Source organism: Rana temporaria, chromosome 5 (genome assembly GCF_905171775.1).
Source record: "Rana temporaria chromosome 5, aRanTem1.1, whole genome shotgun sequence".
NCBI classification, from domain to species: Eukaryota; Metazoa; Chordata; class Amphibia; order Anura; family Ranidae; genus Rana; species Rana temporaria.
In genome coordinates this window covers 116,645,035-116,659,007 of record NC_053493.1, presented here as the reverse complement: position 1 = coordinate 116,659,007, position 13,973 = coordinate 116,645,035, and the positions used below count along the sequence as shown (strand labels likewise).

Below are 13,973 nucleotides of genomic sequence, written 5' to 3'. Positions count from 1 at the left end.
TCCACAACTTGTGGCAGGTGACGTGGCCAGGTGATTTGGCAAGTGGATAATCCACAACTTGTGGCAGGTGATGTGGCCAGGTGACATGGCCAGGTAACATGGCAAGTGGACAATTCACAACTTGTGGCAGGTGACATGGCCAGTTGATGTGGCAGGTGACGTGGCCAGGTGACATGGCAAGTGGACAATCCACAACTTGTGGCAGGTGACGTGGCCAGGTGACATGGGAGGTGACGTGGCCAGGTGATGTGGCCAGTGGATAATCCACAACTTGTGGCAGGTGACGTGGCCAGGTGACATGGGAGGTGACGTGGCCAGGTGACGTGGCCAGTGGACAATCCACAACTTGTGGCAGGTAGTGTGGCCAGGTGACGTGGCAGATGACATGGCAAGTGGACAATTCACAACTTGAGGCAGGTGACGTGGCAAGTGGACAATCCACAACTTGTGGCAGGTGTCGTGGTCAGGTGACGTGGCAAGTGGACAATCAACAACTTGTGGCAGGTGACGTGGCCAGTTGACGTGGCAGGTGACGTGGCCAATAGACAATCCACAACTTGTGGCAGGTGACGTGGCCAGGTGATGTGGTCAGGTGACGTGGCAGGTGACGTGGCCAGGGGACATGGCAAGTGGACAATCCACAACTTGTGGCAGGTGACGTGGCCAGGTGACATGGCAGGTGACGTGGCCAGGTGATGTGGCACATGACGTGGCAAGTGGACAATTCACAACTTGAGGCAGGTGACGTGGCAAGTGACACGCTAAATACACGTACACTGCTGCTCTCTCAGCTGCTACTCACTCTGGTCTCACAAAATGGCTGAAAGGGTTAAATAATACTGTTTTTTTTAGATTAGGGAGGGTCTTATGATGTTTCTTAACCAAATGCTTATAAACGCAAACGCGGTAAAACGCTGCAAAATTCGCAGCAAAAACGGGCGTTTTAAACGCCGTTTTTTGCGTTTGAAAACGTGTGTTTAGATGAGTTTGCATCTGCGTCTCGTGTGCATGGGGCCTAAATTCCCCTACAGCTTAAAAAGTAACTCCACTTTCACAGAGAAAAAAAACAATATAGCATACATGATTGCGACACAAGTCATATTGTAATCAAATGTTATTAAAAATGACCTTTCCTTTCCAATCTGCAGCACTGTAATTTTCTGTAAGTGCAATGCAATATGGCTACCTGGAGGTGTTCACACAGACATATTTCCAATTGCAAGCAGGCTTTTTGTTTTTAAGAAGGATGAAATGTTTTTTTTACAGAATATAAATGCACTCAAAAGGACTACCTACCTTAGCACGGTTTAGTTACTAAAGATACTGGGCTAGATTCACGTAGAATGGTGTAACTTTGTGCGGGCGTAACGTATCCTATTTACGTTACGTCTCCGCAACTTTTACAGGCAAGTGCCGTATTCTTAAAAGAAAGTTGCGGCGGCGTAGCGTAAATAGGCCGGCGTAAGCCCGCCTAATTCAAATTGCGAAGAGGTGGGCGTGTGTTATGTAAATCAGACTTGACCCGACGTGATTGATGTTTTTCCCGAACGGCGCATGCGCCGTCCGTGGAATTTCCCAGTGTGCATTGCTCCAAGGTACGCCGCAAGGACGTCATTGGTTTCGACGTGAACGTAAATGACGTCCAGCCCCATTCACGGACGAATTACGCAAACGACGTAAAAAAATAAAAAATTTGACGCGGGAATGACGGCCATACTTAACATTGGTACGCCGCATTTACGCCACCATATAGCAGGGGTAACTTTACGCCGGGAAAAGCCTAACGTAAACAGCGTAAATGTACTGCGTCGGCCGGGCGTACGTTCGTGAAATCGCGTATCTAGCTAATTTACATATTTAGATGCGTAAATCAGCGTACACGCCCCTAGCGGCCAGCGTAAATATGCAGTTACGATCCGACGGCGTAAGAGACTTACACCAGTCGGATCTAATGGAAATCTATGCGTAACTGATTCTATGAATCAGGCGCATATTTAAGACCAGCCGGACTCAGAGATACGACGGCGTATCTGGAGATACGCCGTCGTATCTCCTCTGAGAATCTGGCCCACTATGTTTTGCTTACGTTTCTAATTTAATCATGTTTTAAAATAAGACCATCTCTTTTATCTGTTTAGAGCTAAAATACCACTAGAACAAAATGTAGCGTTCAATTCATGGGCAGTACTTTTTGCAATTATGTGTTGATGTTTTAAATTGAGCATGGGAATAACTTCTGCACAAGCAATTAGATCAGGTACTGTAAGGGTCACCTTTGGGAGGTATCAGGAGAAGTTGTTCTCTAAGTTCTGATCTAAGCAGAAACATTCTATAGTTTGTGCAATCGAAGAACTGTTTATATTTCTAAGAATAACCTATGAACCATAGTGTTATACTTTTTTAAATTGCGCATGTTTGCTAGTAGGGCAATAAGCTGATATTTAAACCAGACAAAACTTTAGAGAGAACACCAAATAATCATTATCTGTCCATGTTCCCAAGATCAAGTCATAGACACTTGGACAGGGCTAGTTTGTGTGGGCAGCAATGAACCTACCAGTTTATTTTTGTTTCAGGAAACCAGAATTCCAGAACAAATCCAGATAAACATGGGAAGATCATACAGACACCATGTATAAATGTGAATTAAACTCAGGACCTTAGAGTTAGGGTGACCACGTGTCCCGGATTGCCCGGGACAGTCCCGCATTTTGCAGGTCTGTCCCGGGTAACTTCATTCCAGGACAATACAGTGTCCTGGAATGAAACTGTCATAGCCACCCCCCGGGCCAAACTAATGCCCCAAAAAAAGGCCTCCAAATCACCGCTTTACTCACTGACAGTACTTGTCCTGGCCCGGGAATGCCTGGAGGAGCGCTGTCCCCGCCCCCTGCTTGTGATTGGATAAATCATAAATCCCGCCTCTTGTGTCCAATCACTGTGCTGTGATTCGTTACAGCACAAGCTGATTTTTGGGAAGGGGGGTGTCCCTGAATGGAAGTTTGGAAATGTGGTCACCCTAGTTAGAGTAGTACGGCTAATTATCTAATCACTGTGCTACCATCATTTCGTTTGATACTATATATAATTTAGAGCTCGTTAACTGAATTACAAATATATATGTGGAGACAAATATTTATTAGTCATACCTGCATCAAGGCTGATTATGGTTTTTGTTTTCTTCCAAAAAATCATCACTGTTTTTATCTAGATGGATGAAAGCAATCGATTTCAGCTGTTTGTGTGGAAGAGACTACAAGACCAGAGACTGGAAGTGATTTCACATTGCACTCTATGTTATGGTAAAATCTCCAGCCAAAAGCTTATACATCTTCTTACTTATAAAATTAGACTATACTTATGATTTCATATTGCAATGTCATTGGTCAACATCACATTTAGCAATGAGCCAGACTGCTCGGGGTTCAGTGTGGCAAACCTGAACCCCATTTAAATCCATGGGAGCTGAATCTATCAAATAAAAAACAAATCGCCATTTTCTGGGCTAAAAAATTGCATGGGGGTGGAGGCACTAAAACTTGGAGATCAGCTTTTATGTTTTACTTTAAACATATAACAAAAATCACTGCGATAATTTACTTTGACAGCTGTTATTGACCCTCCAAGGGTCTGCTGTGTAATTTGGGGGACTTTTTGTTGCTTTGTATGCTTCCTTTTTCTTTTTTTTTAAAGCTGACAATGAACGTCATTTGCTGGCAATTTAAACTGTATAACTATTTTTCTTTGAAATTATCATTTTTGCTGTAGCATATAGTACAGAATGAATGGGAAAAAAATGACATAAAGTCCTCTCAAAATACATACCAGAACTTTTGAGTTTAGTTTACAGGGGGAGCCATACCCAATAACTAACAAACAAACTTGAATTTGGACCGAATCATATTCTCATCCCTAATCATGTGTAAGTAGTGAGTTAAAATTTAAACTTGCTTGTAGGGGTTTGTGTGTTGCAATTTAAGCCAGTGATTCAACAGCAAAAGGGAAATTGTTTTTATTGATCTGTTTGTAATGAGAATATGTAAATCTATGTCAATTTTACAAAATGTAAACTGTAGCACCTTTGTCTTAAACAGGGGCTACTGTTAAATGTTGTTGTGCTAGGTGGTAACTAACATGGGTGATTTATAGTCTTTTCGATCATTTCGGTTTTCTTCTAAGCTTGGTTTAACTGTAGTTACTCCCTACTGTTAATAGGTGGAACTGTTGTCTTTAGCATTAGGATGACGAGCTGCAGTGAGACTGAGTTATTATTATTATACACGATTTATATAGCGCCAACATTTTACGCAGCTCTTTACAATGTAGACGGGAGACAGCACAATTACAGTACAGTTCAATACAGAAGGACAGAAAGGCCTTGCTTGTAAGGGGCTTCCATTCTAAAGGGAGGGGGTGATGGTAAAAAAGGTAATAAATGCGGGGAATGATTTGATGGGGTGAGTTATGAATATGTATATATCTTTCAGCCAATTAATAGGGGTTTCAGGGCCGCTGAGCATGCTGGGAGTATATATTTGGAGAAAGTCAGGTGATCAATGTCCTCCAACTCAGACCTTGGTCTGGTGTGCATGTGTAAGTAACAGCTTTGTTGGTTGAAGTCTGGAGTCTAAAGCCTGGCCATGTGCTCAGGGGCTCTGTCAGAGAGAGACTGCTTGCTGCCTGGGGACATGGGGGAGGATCTGCCAGAGTGCAAGAGCCTCTTGTTGCCTGGGAGAATGCAGAAAATGATGGAGATGAAGTACCAGAGGTTATCCTTCATGAACCAGGGACTGTGAAGAGGCTGGGAAAGCATCAAGGGGAACTCATCCAAAGAAACCCTGCATAGTGTTGTGAGGTTTTTTTTTTCTCTTAAAGACAGCGGTTGCTACGTAGGTACAGAACATTGGGTGCAGGCCTAAGGCCCTCACTGTCTACCTGGTTGTTTTTCTGTCTACCTGGTTGTTTTGTTTTTGAAGTCTGCTGATCTGTCTGCATTAGACATGTGTGTTTGATTTAATTTAAAATTGAAATTTGGACGAATTCTTAATTTTTCAGAAATTCGGATGTATCCAAATATCCAAATTACAATAGTAACAAATTTAACCAAATCCGAAATAATGAATCGGACAAAATTCAAATAGTTTTTTAATCAAATTCAAAGACTTTTCAAATCGAATTTGAATACTTTTCAAATCAAATTCAAATTTGAACGAAATTAGATTCAAATGGAATTTGAATAACTTGAATCAATTTGAATTTGTATAAAAGAAATGAATTCCCAAAACGAATTAAACAAATAAAACAAATTTAACTAAACAAACTTATGTAAATAATGAATTGAAACAAAACAAAACTATTTATTTAGTTCTGCACATGTCTAGTCTGCATATTGTCCTAAGTTGCCCTATGCCCTAACCCTCTCTCCCGCATTTTTCTGTTGTGAGCAATAAACTCCCTTTTGTTTATTCTAAAAGTGACAGAGCACCCATCTTTTATGCAAATGTCCACACTCACCAGGCGAGTGAAAATGTCAGCCCTCCCTCATGCCGGGGGGCAGGGGGGCACTACATAACATAGTTTTAAAGTTGATAAAAAAAACACATATTCATGTCCACCTATGCACCTGTAGCTCAACCAGAGGATAATGCAAAACCCTTTAAAATGTGTTGTGTTGTCCTATTTTTCCAACAGCAAAAAAAAATAAGATTTTTTCCTGATTCCTAAAGGCAATTGGATAATCCCTGTATCAACAATCCACAGTTTTGTCTCTTAAAAATATTAATATCTAGTTAGAGTGTATAGTATGAATGTAGAAACATGTCCAATCTTTTTGAAGCAATCTACTGAGTTTACAAGAACTAGGTCCTCTGGAAGGCTTTGCCAAATTTTCAAAGAACCCCTACTGAATTTGGAGAGTAAACTTCTTTACCTCAAGGCACAAAAAGTGCCCCTTGTGTATAGAACCGTACTACTTGTTCTGCCAGACTCCCATCCCCTGGCCTGGAAGCGATTGGAAATCTCCCTAAAGCCAACCATACATGGATCGAAATGTTATCCCTTTTATATGATAGTTAGAGATTTCAATACATATTAAAGATCCTATGTTGTTATGTTTCAGATAAATGTATTCCTGATCAAGAATGTGAACTGGATCCCATACCTCCCACTGAAATAGATATGGATATTGTCTTTATACTGGACAGTTCTCGGAACATCAGGAGTGATGTATTTTCGCATTCCAAAGACTTTGTTAGCTCAATGCTTGATCATATTGTTGTATCATCTCAGCCAAGAATACAAGGCACTGGAGCTAGAGTAGCTCTAGTGCAACAAGCCAATCCTAGCTTTCTGCCTAATCGAAACAAAAGCCCTGTCAAGACGGAGTTTGACCTTGTTAGTTACAATGACAGGAATCTAATGAAACGACACATCGAGGAATCTGTGACACAACTGGAAGGCCCATCTTCACTGGGTTATTCTCTTCAGTGGACAATAGAAAATATTTTCAAAAAGACTCCCAATGCAAGGAAGCACAAAGTCATTTTTACAATCCTTGGAAGTAAAACAAGTTTCTGGGACAGAGAAAAATTAAAAGAAATATCCAGAAAAGCCAAGTGTGAAAAGTTTACATTATTTGTCCTAGCTTTTGGAAAGGAAGTAAGCCATAGTGAACTGAATGAACTCTCTAGCCTTCCTCATGACCAGCATGCCCTACATCTGCTTGCAGTTGCAAAGCCTGAGCTAATATATGCCGAAAGATTCACCCAAGCATTCATTCATCTTCTCAATAGTAAGTGACAATTTACTATGTAATGCAGGGCTTCTCAACTAGGATTCCATGGAAGCACTGAGCAATTTCTGCCTCTTAGAAGTCCGTACTGACACCATTGATCTTTGTGCCTTCTGTAAGTGGGTAATTATTTCCAATGACCACAAGTGTTAGGAACATTCTTCCCACTGACTATCACATTAATGTATCATGAGTTGCAGATATAGTTATTTTTATCAGGGGTTCCCCTGAGACCAGAATTTTTTTATGGGATCCTATGTGTTGAAATTGTTCAATTTAATGTATAGACATTTGGATGTAAACAGAACAATGACAACATTAAACCATGGGTAAACATGACTAATGTGCTGCCTATTCCCTTGTTAGGCAGTATAAACTTAGTCAGTGGTCTCTTCTGTTTCCCTTTGTAGGTTTTCATCTCAGCCCAGCTGTAAATGGTTGGTAATGATCCAAGCATTGAAACACTGTGATATCTATTCAAGGCAGAGAAATGGGTTTGATTTAAACCCCACTCCCAAGCATAAACTTACCTCTCTTTGCCCCAAACCCCCACACACACACATACACACACATCCCATGTAGCACTGGGAAAACCAAGCACTTCCAGGTAAGAGCATGTGCATTGCACCATATGTAACTTGGCTAATCAGTGCTGTCAGATGGGTAGTCTATAGCCCTGTTTAACCTATGATTCCAGTGGCTTGTAGCTTACACAAGGATTTTTATTTGTTCCAAGCTGCTAAAATGAATGAAAGTAAAGGCTACTGGAAAGGGCTAAATTAAGATGAACTTTTTCCTTTGCACTTTGTGGGCATAGCACAGGTTAATGTTAAACTGAAAGAGCACTTGGCTAAAAAGGCTTCACTGTTGAGGGGTTGTTCACCTGTGCAGTATACATAGAGGCAAGCGTTAGAATATGAGCCTTTTGTGGTCCCATTTAAATGTGAAGGTAGGCCAGGATAGCCAGCACTACTTCTTGAATTAAAGTAACATCTTATATGTATCCTCCTCCTGAAGTTCCTATGTAGTGCTAAGGTGCTTGAGCACAAAATTCAATGATCAGATCAGAACTTGTCCAATTGTCTGGCGCTGTTCATCTTTAACTCATTTGCTCCTGACATTACCAGTGAACTTAACTGATAACCGTTTACAGGTTACAGAAAATAGTAGTCTCAGGACTCATTCTCAGGTTTTGTCTGTCTCTTTAAAAGGACCAAACCTGCAGACATCACTGCAAGCTGCTGAGTTTTGAATGTCTTATGTGGCGTACACACGGTCGGAATTTATGACAGAAAAAGTCAGATGGGAGCTTTTAGTTGGATATTCTGACTGTGTGTATTCCCCATCTTTTCCCCACTTTTTCTGTCGGAATTTCCGACAGACTTAGATAGAGAGCAGGTTCTCTATTTTTCCGTCCTAAATTCCAACTGAGCTTTTCCCATTGAAAAGTCCGACCATGTGTACGCGGCATTACAACCCTTTTCCCCTCACTCTTTTGAGTCTGAGTCTTGGTCTCCTCTCCTAGTGTTAAAATAAATACCTTAAAGGGGTTGTAAAGGAAACATTTTTTTTCCCTAAATTGATTCCTTTACCTTAGTGCAGTCCTCCTTCACTTACCTCATCCTTCAATTTTGCTTTTAAATGTATTTATTTCTTCTGAGAAATGCTCACTTCCTGTTCTTCTGTCTGTAACTCACCACCATAATGCAAGGCTTTCTTCCTGGTGTGGAGAAAGCCTCTAGAGGGGGGAGGGGGCGAGCAGGAGTGTCAGGACGCTCACTAACACACAGTTCCTTTCTCTATCTGCAAAGTAGAGAGTGTCCTGACTTGCCTGCTCGCCCCCCTCCCCCCTCAAGAGGCTTTCTCCACACCAGGAAGAAAGCCTCACATTACGGTGGTGAGTTACAGACAGAACAGGAAGTGAGCATTTTTAGAAGAAATAAGGACATTTAAAAGCAAAATTGAAGGATGAGGTAAGTGAAGGAGGACTGCACTAAGGTAAAGGAAGCTATTTAGGGGGAAAAAAATGTTTCCTTTACAACCCCTTTAACAACTTTCTCAATTTTTTTTTTACATTTGGGAGGCAGTCCAGAAGCTTAATATAAGATAGTGGCGCACACTGTAATATAATATAGGACACTGTCCTTTGAGCTGTTGCTCTGTAGTAAGGTAACAGTCTTTATATACCCAGGGCTGCCTTGCAAGGGGAGCTGAAGCTGAACTCCAGAGCATGTAAAAAGAGAAAAAAAAAACAGAAGGCAAGCACCACTTGAGAAAAACTGTATAATTTTAATGAACAATAGCATCAAAACGCTCACTCTGAAAATTCTTTATGAAGGCATATGGGAGTCCAGTGAGATGTCTATCTCTGCTCGTGTCAGCAAACTCCAGAAGTAGTCTTTACTCAGCTGTGCCGTGTGCAGAGGAGCCGGTATTCTGTCCAACAGGTTACTTCCGGGTCTCAGGCAGCTACCAGAACGAGGCCTGGAGCGCAATCTGCGAGTCTGTGCTGGGTACTGACGCACGGTGTGAGGCGGGATGACGTCACGGACCGTGATGCAACGCGTTTCGGTGCATGAGCAGTGAGGAGATGAAATCACAGCGCACACCTTTTTTAAGCTTTTTCGAGCATGAAAAAGGTGTGTGCTGTGATTTCATCTGCTCGCGTTGCATCAGGTCCATGATGTCATCCCGCCTTATGCCGTGCCTCAGTACCCAGCACAGACGCGCAGCTTGCGCTCCAGGCCTCATTCGGGTAGCTGCCTGAGACCCGGAAGTAACCTGTTGGACAGAATATCGGCTCCTCTGCACACGGCACAGAGTAAAGACTGCTTCTGGAGTTTGCTGACACGAGCGGAGATGGACATCTCACTTGACTCCCATATGCCTTCATAAAGAATTTTCAGAGTGAGGGTTTTGATGCTATTGTTCATTAAAATTATACAGTTTTTATCAAGTGGCGCCTGCCTTCTGTTTTTTTTCTCTTTTCAGAAGCTTAATATACCTCTGAGCTGATTGGTCAGAGCACATATTGCTAATTGCATTGCTCTGTTTTAAGCAGGAATTCCGTTCCTGGCTTTGGTGCCATCATGCAAGATAATAACCATAATAACCTAATAACACTTATATTGCAAGAAAAAATAAGCACAGACATATGTCGATGTGCAACTGAGAATGAATGGCTCTTTTAATCAGGCAAAATTGCTGGAATTCTTCACTCTATTAAATATGACTTTGGACCCAATGAGGTTGAGTTGCTGAACACTTTGCTGTCAGCACTGATAACAGATGAGCAGTGGCATGTCCTGTCTCTTGCTGTGTTATGTGGTTTACTGACCCTTAAAATTTTATCTGCTTGTTGTTTTGTTTTTATTATTCAACACCAACTTGACTTTCTATTTGCCATTTACATTTGCTGACTTAATATTTTTGTTTGCTCAGGTGAAATTAACTCTTATCCAGGATCAGCTTTTCAAGCAGAATGTGAAGGACGCGGAGATTCATTAATCTCTCTTACAGAAAGGTAAACTGAGACGCTATATATATATATATATATATATATATATGAAAATATTCAAATAGTATGCAAATACCATTACATGGAAATATATGAGTGAATATCTGCTTTTGATTATGCATCAAGCATATTTCACATAAGATTTTCTACGACTTTGTTAATCTGAGATGAAACCATAATAGAAGAGGATAAGTGAAGAAGAAATCCTTGCAATTGTTAGTCACTTGGGGCTTTGTGATATACTGTAAGTACAGAGCAGTATATTAGTATGTGCACTGCACTCCTGACACCAAACTTTCTATGCTATAGGAAAATATGTATAGGTTGGTAATGTGATTATAAATACTAATGTGTTATGTGAATAGCTGCTTTAAAATTAAGCATCAGAATTAAAATGTCTTCAATTAGGTTTGAATATGAATTTGGCAAAGTGATTAAAAATACCAAAGTGATATTTCTAAGGGTTTGTAAAACACAAGCAAACTTTTAATACTACATTTAAATAATGGGTCTACAACTTGCATTTAGCACACACAGCTGGAGGATGGAAGATTATTGGAAGTGTTTTTACATTTTTTTTTTTATTTGTTCTTTTCTTACAGGAAAATTTGATGTGTTCTTGATCATATAACCGCTTGCCGACCATATCACTTAGGCCCCTTTCACACTGAGGCGTATTTCAGGCATTTTAGCGCTAAAAAAACGCATAAATAAAGCCTGAAATACTCCTGCCCTTGCATTCTCAATGTGAAAGCCCGAGGGCTTTCACACTGAGGTGATGCGCTGGCGGGAGAAAAAAAATCTCCTGCAAGCAGCATCTTTGGAGCGGTGTGTATAGCGCTCCTTCACCGCTCCTTCCTATTGAAAACAATGGGACACCACGGTATTAACCCTTAACCCTTGACCCTTTTTCGGCCGCTAGCAGGGGTTAATACCGCACCGCTAGTGGGCGAATACCACCGCAATTGCGCTGCAATTCGGACGGTATAGCGCCACTAAAAATAGCTGCGCTATACCGCCACCGCACATACTGCCTCAGTGTGAAAGAGGCCTTAAGCCCCGTACACACGACCAGTTTGCTCGGCAGAATTCAGCTTCCGACCGAGTTTCTGGCTGAATTCTGCCGAGGAAACTGGTCGTGTGTACACTTTCGGCCGAGGAAGCCGACGAGGAGCTCGGCGAGGAAATAGAGAACATGTTCTCTATTTCCTCGTTGTTCTATGGGAGCTCTCGCCCCGCCGAGCTCCTCGGCGGCTTCAGTGCTGAACTGGCCGAGGAACTCGATGTGTTTGGCACGTCGAGTTCCTCGGCCGTGTGTACGAGGCCTCAGATATAATAAAAAACGCAGAGGTGATCAAATACCACCAAAAGAAAGCTCTATTTGTGGGAAAAAAAGGGCGTCAATTTTGTTTGGGAGCTACGTCGCACGACCGCGCAATTGTCATTCAAAATGTGACAGTGCAGAAAACTAAAAATTGGTCTGGGCAGGAAGGAGGTGAAAATGCCCTGTATGGAAGTGGTTAAATTACTTTTTTTCCTTCAGAAATTACACTTTGTGCAGGGTCAGTTCTAAGCACGGAATCAAGCGCTACTTTACAGGCTTTACAGGCATACTATACACATCCCCCAGGTAAAGGATTTAAAGGAATATTTCACTTTTATTGTTTCACTTTAAGCATTATTAACCACTTCCATACCGGGCCTATTTTGGCACTTGTCTCCTACATGCAAAAATCATAATTTTTTTGCTAGAAAATTACTCAGAACCCCCAAACACTATAGCAGACACCCTAGGGAATAAAATGGCGGTCATTGCAACTTTTTATCTCGCACAGTATTTGCGCAATTTTTTTATATAATGTGAAAGATGAAGTTACGCCGAGTAAATAGATACCTAACATGTCACGCTTTAAAATTGTGCACACTCATGGAATGACGCCAAACTTCAGTCTTAAAAATCTCCATAGGGGTTGCTTAATTTTTTTTACAAGTTACCAATTTAGAGTTAGAGCTTCTGAGCGCGAACTACCGGGGATAGGGGCGTTTAAAAAAAATGTTTTATTATTTTATTTTTTATTTTACTTAATTTATTTTATGTTTACATCTTTTTTTACATATTTTTTTTTATCACTTTTATTCCTATTACAAGGAATGTAAACATCCCTTGTAATAGGACTGCTTCGTGACAGGTAAAGGAAAGCATTAGGTCGTGAAAAAAAATTCACAGATCTAATGCTTTCAGCCACGATTGCGGCTGTGTTTACATTCCGGTACCCGGCGTGACGTCATAACATCGCGCTCGGGCATCTGGCGATCATAGAGATGACTGGTGACCAAACTGGGGGGTGTTCGGCTCATCCCTAATGCTGAGTATATATACAGTAGGGCACTTTGTAAAAGGAAGTCATCTTTACAAATATGTTTTGGCCATATAGAGCCCCCCTTTGAGGGAAGGGAATCTTATATTAGTATTGTATGCTGATTTTATATCAGCTGTATACAGTATATAATGCTTTTTAAACAAGTTGATTATAATAAATCTATACAAGTGCATGAAATCTTTTTAGTATCTATAAAATACCAGCAGGTAGGAAAATGTAATGAATTAACACTGTAACTACTGTATGGCATACCATGATGTCACCAAAAGGACAATTCAAGATTAGGCTACCTTTAAACAAGGACTCATTCTATATAGATGTAAGGATGGAAACCAGTCATGTCTGCCTTTTTAACCACTTGACCACTAGGCACGTAAACCCCCTTAATAACCAGACCAATTTTCAGCTTTCGGTGCTCTCACAATTTGAATGACAATTACTCAGTCATACAACACTGTACCCAAATGAAATTTTCGTCCTTTTTTTCACACAAATAGAGCTTTATTTTGGTGGTATTTAATCACTGTTGGGTTTTTTATTTTTTGCGCTATAAAAGAAAAAAGACTGAAAATTCTGTAAAAAAAAATAATTTTTCTTTGTTTCTGTTATAGAATTTGGCAAATTTAGTATTTTTTCTTCATTCTTTTGCATAAATGTGAAAGATGAAGTTACGCCGAGTAAATAGATACCCAACATGTCACCCTTCAAAATTGCACACGCTCGTGGAATGGCGCCAAACTTCGCTACTTAAAAATCCCCATAGACGACGTTGCAGGGTATTGCGGAGTATTGTGGGGTATTGTGGGGTATTGCGGAGTATTGTGGGGTATTGCGGAGTATTGTGGGGTATTGCAGGGTATTGCGGAGTATTGCGGGGTATTGTGGGGTATTGCGGAGTATTGCGGAGTATTGCGGGGTATTGCGGGGTATTGCGGAGTATTGCGGGGTATTGCGGGGTATTGCGGAGTATTGTGGGGTATTGCAGGGTATTGCGGAGTATTGCGGGGTATTGTGGGGTATTGTGGGGTATTGCGGAGTATTGCGGAGTATTGCGGGGTATTGCGGGGTATTGCGGAGTATTGCGGGGTATTGCGGGGTATTGCGGAGTATTGCGGGGTATTGCGGAGTATTGCGGGGTATTGCGGGGTATTGCGGAGTATTGTGGGGCATTGCGGAGTATTGTGGGGCATTGCGGAGTATTGCGGGCATTGCAGAGTATTTTGGGGTATTGCAGAGTATTTTGGGGTATTGCACAGTGTGGGGGCATTGCAGAGTGTGGGGGCAT

The 13,973-nt window shown here is 41.4% G+C and overlaps 1 protein-coding gene across 2 annotated transcripts in view; it reads left to right on the top strand.

The window, feature by feature from the left end:
• LOC120940283 (collagen alpha-6(VI) chain-like) overlaps window positions 1-13,973 on the top strand; it is a 195,157-nt gene that overhangs the window by 118,517 nt on the left and 62,667 nt on the right. For both annotated transcript variants that reach the window (XM_040353050.1, XM_040353049.1), the window contains exons 35-37: window positions 3,212-3,302; window positions 6,119-6,790; window positions 10,232-10,313. In XM_040353050.1, the coding sequence (XP_040208984.1) occupies window positions 3,212-3,302; window positions 6,119-6,790; window positions 10,232-10,313 (845 nt within the window). The remainder of the gene's footprint in view (window positions 1-3,211; window positions 3,303-6,118; window positions 6,791-10,231; window positions 10,314-13,973) is intronic.